At 59.0% G+C, this 8,852-nt stretch overlaps 3 protein-coding genes across 3 annotated transcripts; 2 read left to right on the top strand and 1 right to left on the bottom strand.

The window, feature by feature from the left end:
* Positions 1-2,529: 2,529 nt before the first annotated feature.
* On the top strand, positions 2,530-3,657 carry AURANDRAFT_39255 (hypothetical protein; the record flags this gene model as incomplete). The annotated part of the gene is made up of 4 exons (XM_009043324.1): positions 2,530-2,615; positions 2,666-2,749; positions 2,795-2,843; positions 2,891-3,657. The coding sequence occupies 3 exons, from the start codon at positions 2,675-2,677 to the stop codon at positions 3,316-3,318; spliced, it is 552 nt and encodes a 183-aa protein (XP_009041572.1).
* A 941-nt stretch (positions 3,658-4,598) lies between these two features.
* AURANDRAFT_67788 (expressed protein) lies at positions 4,599-5,465 on the top strand (the record flags this gene model as incomplete). The annotated part of the gene is made up of 2 exons (XM_009043325.1): positions 4,599-4,642; positions 4,841-5,465. The coding sequence occupies 2 exons, from the start codon at positions 4,599-4,601 to the stop codon at positions 5,463-5,465; spliced, it is 669 nt and encodes a 222-aa protein (XP_009041573.1).
* Positions 5,466-5,680: 215 nt separating this feature from the next.
* On the bottom strand, positions 5,681-6,729 carry AURANDRAFT_67789 (hypothetical protein; the record flags this gene model as incomplete). The annotated part of the gene is made up of 4 exons (XM_009043337.1): positions 5,681-5,761; positions 6,010-6,166; positions 6,315-6,525; positions 6,573-6,729. 4 exons carry the CDS (start codon positions 6,727-6,729, stop codon positions 5,681-5,683), a joined length of 606 nt encoding a protein of 201 aa, XP_009041585.1.
* Positions 6,730-8,852: the final 2,123 nt, after the last annotated feature.

Genomic DNA, 8,852 nt, shown 5'->3' on the forward strand with positions numbered 1-8,852 from the left:
AGGCTAGAACGCGAGTGTGATTAATGTCCCTGCAAATGGGAAGCAGAATTTCCTTGATTGTCACGGTGGGGCTTCAGAAAAGGTCTTGTTGGTGCGGGGGTCTATTAACCGAAATGACATTAAAATTAGGCCGCGGTTCTATGCCAGGGCCGCTCGGATACCTAGCCAAGTTTTGTAAGGGTTAGTTCGCTAAGTGCCCGGAGCGGTTCTATGCCCGGCCCGTGCCCGGGGGCCCGTGCCGAGTGCCGTGCCGCGTGCCGGGCCCGTGCCGGGCCGCGTGCCCGGAGCGCATTTACCGTGCCGGAACCCCCGTGCCCGCCGTCCCCGGCCCCCGCCCCGAGGCCGGACCGTCGTGCAGGGGCCCGTAGGCCGGTCAGGTCCGCCTTGCTACTACCAGCCAATCCAGGGTAAACACCAACCTCAACGTGCGGTGCGCACCGGCGCCAGCTAGCCGTGGGGCGGCGGGAAAGTTACGTGGGTGGCTCCGTCTGGTCCCGTCCGTGTCCGTGAAACTCGAAACGGCGTAGTTTGGTGCGGTTTCAGCCGTGGAGTGACATATCGAGACGTCAAGTACAATCTGCTTAGGTCGCTATATGGGCATGTTTCACCCCCGTATGGCGACCCTTTGCAGGCTCGAGGATCGTTCGGCGGTCCAGAGCAGCGGTCAGCATCGACATCGAGTGCGCGGACCGCAAGTGCTCTCAGCGAGGGCCGGACGTCGACGCGCTGGCCGCCGACGGCTCCCGCAGGCGCTCGCGGCCGAAGGCGTCGGCGCGCGGCCGCGGCCGACCACGGCGCCCCGGCGCCGCGGAGCGTCGCCGACAGGCCGGCCATATCATAGTATCCGGTCACTGGGCCGTCGCCGCGGCGGCCCGACGCCCTGCGGGCCCGCTCGGGCCTCCGGCGCCGAAACCGGCGCGTCGCGCGACGGCGCTCGAGCCGCGGCCGCGCGGCCATCCGGCGCCTCCGACGAGCACCGGCGCCGCGCACGGCCTCGCGGTATACATGCGCGGCCTCGGTCCAGCGCAGGCGCCCGGCGGCAGCGCTGCGCGCGCGGACGGGCGGGTTTCGTTCGCGAGAGCGTCTCACGAGCCATCTCTAGCGACCGCTCGTTCGTCGCGCGACGGCGGCCTCCGCACGGATAACTCGGTCCAGAGGTGCGCCGTGTGATGGGCTTTCGGGCGCACCCGGGGGTGCGGCGGCGCGCGGCGCTGGCGTCGAGCACGAGTCGATTGCACTCCGTGACGTACCGCGGACGAGCCGCGGGGGGCGTTTCCGTCCACTTGGCCTTTCGTATCTCCCACTAGCCTGAGCTAAAGGAAGCAAGTAAGATCCTCCCTCGAGGGGATGTTGAGCTCAGTTTCAATTAAAGATGCCAGAATGAAGGCCGACGGACCGCGCTTGGATGGCGCAGCCACCTCAGCGGGGATGGAGGAGGGTAGGGCAGGGCGGGTGCTACCCTTGAAACGAAAGGCCTGGGGGTTTGTATCTTGAAGTCAAGGCCAAAAACAACGATAGGGCTGGGCGCGCCCATAGAAGTGCTTATTTATTATTTGGGGCCGCCGGCCGTAGCATGTCATAGAGGTCCTCCGTCGACCACGCGCGCGCTGCCATCATCTCCATATTCCTGGGTGTCATCCTGTGAAGCAGTTTTTGGGTCCAGTTCGATTAACGCGCCTTCATCGTCCTCACCTAAGCTGTTCCTTTCAATGAAGTCGTCGACGTTCTCCCAATCGCCCGCGCATGAGTCTGAACCACTACTGGGAGTATGTTCTGCAGGTTCTTCGAACGCAGTAACTTTGCCAGATTCCTCATCATCCATTGCGTTATAATCGAGTTGATCTGCGTCATCGTCTGATATTCCTAGGTCAATCATTGTGCCGGCGCTTTTGGCTGTGCCGGCACACGCCCAGCCCCCGGCCCCGTCGACTTGGGGCCCGACCAAACGTGCCGGCACACCGACAAAACGCGATTTCTGGTTGTGCCGGCACACTAAGCTCCGCTAGATCTGCCGGCACACTGTGCCGGCACAAGATACACCCAGCAGGGGGTAGACGCGCGCGGAATTTTTTTCCGGTCTCTAGCCTCCCTTTAGGTCCCACTCGACCCGGCTAATATCCCGGCGCGGCTAGCTTAACGCAGATGGTCCCGACCGCGCGGCTGGCGCCTCAAAAAGTTTTGCTTTTCAGCTTGGTCGTAAACCGCTTGAAAGTGGGGTCATTTCGCCGAGACTGGCGTTGTGAGTGCGGTACCTTCGTACATTTTGAGACACTCGGGCGTGAGGATCGTTTTTCGCGGAAAGTTGACTTTCAGCCCGCGCTAGACCCGCGTGCGCGCGCGCGCGCGGCAAATTCTCAGGAGGTGTAGTACACGTCCCGCCCGCCGCCGGCGGGAAACAATAAATAATAATAATTTATTTAATTCGAGTGGGCCGGCCTAGGCGTACGTTGTTTTTGGCGCTGCCTCCAGGCGTCAAATAAATTTTTCCACAAAAAAGACCGGTTTTTACCTGGATTGTCCTGTAGTACTTTGCGAGTCTCGACGCTCAAAATCATGCATCGCAAAAAGGTTCTCTTAAAGGTGATAATTTTGGGAGATTCTGGAGTTGGCAAAGCGCTCGTCGGCGTTGGATTCAAGGCATAGCTGATTCATAATTTTTTCTTAGACTGCGTTGATGAACCAATATGTAAACAAGCGTTTTTCGGCATCCTATAAAGCGACGATCGGGGCAGATTTCCTCACGAAAGAGGTAAAAAATTCGTTGCTGATCCCGCATGTGAAGCAAATTGTTCAGGTGATGATCGATGACAAGTTGGTGACCCTCCAGATTTGGGACACAGCCGGTAAGACATGTTATGCATCTCCTTGACCATTTGACAGACTTTCTTAGGCCAGGAACGATTCCAATCGTTAGGGGTGGCATTCTATCGTGGCGCCGACGCATGCATCCTCGTTTACGATATTACGCAGCCCAAGTCATTCGAAAATCTTGACTCGTGGCGCGAAGAGTTCCTCGTGCAGGCCTCTCCTCCAGACATAGAGAACTTCCCATTTGTGGTTCTCGGCAATAAGCTCGACCGCGAGAACGATAGGCGCGTGCCGAAAGCTAAAGCACAGACCTGGTGCAAATCTAAAGCCTCGGCACCTCTCCGATACTTCGAGACTTCTGCCAAAGAGGCGGTTCAGGTTGAAGCTGCTTTCCAAGAGGCGGCCCAACTAGCCCTCTCCCAGGAAAATACCGAGGCAGATTTCTTGCCGGAAACCATCAATCTTGGCGCAGCACAGGCAGGTGGCACGGCGAAGAGCAGCTGTTGTTAGCCAAATGAAGACGTGAAGCGTGTGGAGATTCTGTGTTAAACAAAGGCTAGTTCAAGCCATCCGCACCTAAGCGACCTCAGCCACATTTGATGGTGTAGCATGGTGCCAAGCAGTGACGCCGACCCCCTTGCACAGCAAATTCAACTAGCCTGGCGAAGGCTGGGTCTCACGAAGGGGAACCTTTTTGCGAGAGAAGAGAGCGCCTCTAGAGTCGATTGAGCGGCAAGGTAGAAAGCCCAAAAGTTCCAGGCGCTAGCCGCGCGGTGGGGACTGGCTGCGCTGAGCTAGCCACCCCGGTGTGTTAGCCGGGTCGAGTGGGCTCTAAAAGGGGGGTCACGGAGCGGGGTCACGGTGGCCCAGGTACGCGCGTGGCCTTCCAGGCCCTCCGAGGGAGCGCGCTTCTAGACTAGCACTTTAGGGGGAGACAAATCGATCTGCCGACGCCGATGTTCCTGCGAAATGATAACCGCAGCTAAAGCTTCGTGCACGCAATAACTGTCCGTCTCGTTTTACACGGGGAGGAGCCTGAGGGCTATAGAGAGCAGCTAGATGCGGGAAAATATGCCGCGCCTCTGTCGCGCGCCCGAAAGCTCCCCTCGTACGGAACCAGAAGCGATAACAAGCGGGCTCGAAGTTGCAGTTCAACGTGGCTTGTGAAGGCAAAAGTGACGGTTGCGATGCTGGAACTCTATCATGATGCGTCTGGCGCCGTCCGCCATGGCGCGCAGCGTTTGTTGGCAGCCCGAAGATACCTTGACTGCATGATTCTGTTTTTCAATGGCGATGGTTGGTCCAAAAACACCATGATGGCATATTGAATCATGCGCCATCTGGCAGTACGGGGACCGCGCAGGTCGCTCTTAGAGGGAAGTGGGTTAGCTCAACCATACCAACAGCGAACTCCTACACGACAAGACGATCATCCCCCCAAAAAAACGAGACACCGGACCATACACCAGGTCTCTTGTGCTTCAGAATTCCCTGCACACCAGACAACACCTGCCCCTAGGGGAGCAGCAATGGTGACGTTGGCATACAGCCGCGCGACGCGCGTTGCGACCCACCTCCAAGACTTCTCTGGCCCAGTTCTGGGAGGAACACGAAAGTCTGAAGGGGGGATGGGGGGGGGGATATATACAAATACTTTTTTATATACCGGGGCTCCGGCTCTGCGGAGGCTCCCCCAGTAGCGTGGCTTCCGTAGAAACCACCCGTAGTGACGCGTTCTAAGACGAGTCCGACGCGTTGGATGGGAATCCGATGTCCAATCCGACCACTCGATGATCGCGTTCCGCGCGGCGGCCGCGCGTCGCTCCGCGGCCGCGTTCGCGCGCGAATAAAACCCCGAAAACGGTACCTCCGGGGACGGCCGGACAACCGAGCGACGACGCTCGCCGGCGTCCGTCGGCGGGGTGTCGGTGGCCATTTAAGTGGGAATGACCCCGCGTCGATAGCCGGAGAACACCCAGAGCACCAACGAAAGTCAACATCTCGTCAAGGTGCCGCCAAGAACACCAAATAGCGCAGGGCATGCGGCGGGCCCGGCCGCTTCCGGCGGGAGCGAGGAGGCGGCGCGGGACACGGCGCGGCCGCGGACCGAGGACCTCGAGGACGGCGTGCCGCTGCCGCTGCGTGCGCATGGTCTGGAGGCGCTTCGGGCGCTCGCGGCGGCGTCGGCGAACACGGCTGAGCGTCGCGTCCAGAAGAAGAACATCCAGTTCGACGCAGCGCGGAGCTCGTGGCAGCACCTCTTCGACCCGAGCAAGTCCGACTCCCTCCTGGCTCGGGGGTACGCCGCCAAGGGCGGCACGGGCGCCGACTACGGCCGCTACTGGATCACGGCCGCGGGGCTCGAGTACCTCGCGGCCGTGGACCGCGCCCACGTCGCCGACGCCGACGCCGACGAGGATCTGGACCTAGTCGACGCCGCCGCTGCCGACGACGATGACCATGGTGATGCCCCTGCCCCTGCCGCTGCGCCTGCGCGCGTCCACGCGGCGCGGGCCGCGAGGCTCAGCAAGGAGCTGGGCACCGCGCGGCGCTCGGCCTCGTCGGCGCGCGCGTCAATGGCCGCATCCACGAGCAGCTCCCACGTGTGGAAGGTCGCGCGGCGGAACGCCAAGACCGTCGCCGCGTGCGACGGGTGACTCCGCGCTCGCCGTCGTCTCCCGCCGCGCGCGTCCCGCGCCACAGAGCACCTCGCAACGATCTTTTAGCAGAAACTCATAAAAAGAGGCTAGATCGACGAGGAATCGGGGTGTTTCGACGGGACAACGGTCCTTTAAGCGCGGCTATGGTTTACCCCAAAATCGGGGTCTGCTGGGGGTGCCTCCGCGTGGCGGGAGCCCCGGCACCCTGCTACCTACGGCCCCTCCACTTGCACCATGATCTTCATAGAGTAATTAACACACGGAGGGGACTTGGCTTCTTTACATAGGCAGCCCTGCCAAGCACCGCTGGGCAGTATCGGCCTGCTTATAAGTAGACTTGGGTGTCTACTAGGGCAGGGTGGTCGGTAGTAAATAGCGAGGTTGGTGGTAAATAGAGAGGTGGGCGTTGCCGCTTTAGCTTGTACTTCGTATCATGGCACTCGGGTTCGACTTTGACTGCGCTCCCCAAGATAAAATTTTCGTGTGTTTCCTTAATACACGCCGACTCAACGTCAGCGTTTGGTGATCTCCTGAGGTGCACCAAGGCTGTTGTTGGTCGCCTCAAATTTTCATTAAGTTCGGAGAAAGCTTCCGGCGAGCACAAGACCAGTTGAGGCCTAAGCGAGAATGCATCCATTACCATCGGGTTAAAGTACTCCGACACACGTTGAGACCATGTTTGTGCTCCATCGTTTGGGCTGTGAGAGGCGGGTAGTGGCAAATTGTTGTTTTTTCCGCTCTTCAAGAGCACGGATGGACCTCAATCCAGATCTTGGGCTACGAGCACGAGAGCCAGGTGTTGATAGCGAGAATATGTCGTTATCGGTGGGGTAAGATCTTAGCGACCATGCATCTTCTTTGTCACGATATTCAACACGGTGGAAGGTGTCGCGTCCGCTGCCACTCGGAGTAAAGGGGGGAAGCATATCTGTCCTAACGTGCCGCTTCGAGGCTTGCTTAGAAGGTGGCCGTTCTGAAAAGTTCGCCTTACCCGTAGAAGGTATCTTTGACAAGTGTCCAGATAAGTAAATATCGCGCCCCGTGCCATCGTTGTAGTCTACAGAGGAGAGTTAGATTGTTGGGGGCCGAATGCGTACTACTCACATCGAGGCATTGTGTCAGTACGGCTACAGATCGAATTAATTGGTGAGACAGGCGGCCGTTCAGAGAACGTTGACTTGCCAGTGGCTGGGATAGGGCCACCAAAATCCGCGCGCATGTACAAGTCACGACCACTTCCAGAAAAAGGATAGTTCGGCATTGGATCCGTTCGACCACGCACTGGCTGCGAAGCTGGGGGGGGTGCTGCTACATTGAACACCTTCCCAGTCGACGGGGGCCTAGAGCAAGCACCACACTCTTAGCCGCGCAGCTCATACTCAGGGGACAGGACTCCCCGTCCCCGTTGAAATACGACACACTTGGGGACGCAAGGTTTGGCGCGGGGGGGCGGTCGGTGGATTGGTGTGGCGGTGGGGTCGGGCGGAGCTCACCGATCAAGACACGCCATGTAAAGGTCACGTCCAGTCCCATCAGATTGATGTCGCGGAAACGGAACCGTTGCGGGCAAGCTTACATCGAGCATGTTTGAAAATAGTTTTATGAGGAAGAGGCGCTGTTTATGCGAATCGGCACATCCTTGTTGCGCAACGCGAAGAAAAAGGTCTAAGGTTGCCGTATCTTGGACAAGATATTGTATATGCGGCCGCGGAACTTGAAGGTTGAAATGCAAGGGCCCCCGGGTTGGTTTAGTCGCGCCCTCGACTCTTTCGGCGCCCTCGGGGCCGCCGTGGATCATCACGGAGTCTCCGTCGGACCGCCGCGGTGCCCGAGTCCCGACCGGTCGAACTCGGCGATTTCGAGTCTCACCAGTGGGAAACGACCATAGGGCTAGACGCGCCCATAGGAATTATTAATTATTCATCGGCGGTCGCCCGACGGGAGGTCCTCATAGAGGTCCGCCGTCCACCGCAAATTGAGGCAAAATTGGTGAATTATGGGTCCGGCCAGGCCGCGATCTCAAGTTAACGCGCTAAACATACCACCTGAGGCGTTTTGAGAGGTTGGGGTCGTTGGTTCGGGTCGGGAATCGGATGATATATCTTCAATGTGCAGTGACACTTCCCCCCAACGGACGTGGGGCAATTCGTTTATATTATTCGTTCCTACACTGAACTGAAGGGGCCCCGGGGTCATTGTGCGTGATTGGCCGGATTGACCGCGTTGGACGGACGCCGTTGGACGGGCAGCCAACCGCGATCGGACGATCGGACAGGGCAGCCAACCGCGATCGGACAGGGACGAGGCCACTGGAAGAACCTAGCTGCCATTGGACAAAACCCCCGGCCAGTGGCGAAGCACGACAAGTCAGGCCAACTAGACTCCAAACAGCACCAGAGCGACCCTGAGGCGGCGTAGGCCGCTCCATTAGGGTCGTAGGGGCTGGGGGGAGCTAAAAGGAACGCAAAACGCCGGGGGACTTGGATGGGTCCCCCGGCGCGGCCATGCACTCGGGCCACGGTGCGCAGCGCCGGTGACGTGTTCTGAGACAAGTCCGGCGCGTGGACGAGAGTCCAATGTCCAATTCGACCCCATCCGAGCCTCGGAGAAAACCCGCCTGTTCCCCGGCGCAGTTGCCTAAATGTCCCGATTCCGCCCGATAGTGTCACTCTGCGTTCCCCCGGTCTGAACCCGCGCCCGAAGGTGATATAGAAGCCACAATCCTAGTGCTGTTCGTACGTTGCACGCGGCCCCGCGGCGTCATTTTCTTGGCTTTTAAGAATGCAAAGGGCGCCCTGAAGTCTCCTTTTCTTAATTTTGATATCGAAGGTAGAGTCCCGACGCGGCGTGCTAGGGCTCCAACTCAAAGTTGGGGAGCGGGGGGAGCGGGGGGAGGGGGGGGGGGGCAAAGGGGCCAAGATAGGCGCCTACACTCAGATTCTGTGAGTCGCCCATTTTTTACTTTTTTTCAGATGAGCTCTGGGTGGGGTTACATCGCCTGTCCCCTTTAAAATTTGAGCCTCGGTCCCCTTCTTAAAAGCTCAAACGGCGGGGAAGGTCAATAGAGCGCCCACGCCCAATGCTGAAGCCCGCGACGCCCTCCTACCGGTCATCTGAAGAAAACCGGCGGCGCATCCACCCTCGGCTCAGGGACGGAATCCAAAACCTTATTTAAAAAACCCTCTCTCGCCCGGGCCCAAACAAAACCCTTGGGAAACCCCAGAAATCTCTTTCGAAATTTTGGCCGAAAACCCTTATCTGGGGCCCCGATCGGGGCAAAACCCCCGTCCAAAAACCCCTTCGACGTCCGGAAACCCTTTCAAAACACTATCGCCAGCTCAGTGGGACCCTCACTGGGCTCGGTTTTTTAGAGCTAGAACTCAG

This window comes from Aureococcus anophagefferens (assembly GCF_000186865.1).
Source record: "Aureococcus anophagefferens unplaced genomic scaffold AURANscaffold_51, whole genome shotgun sequence".
Taxonomy (NCBI): domain Eukaryota; class Pelagophyceae; order Pelagomonadales; family Pelagomonadaceae; genus Aureococcus; species Aureococcus anophagefferens.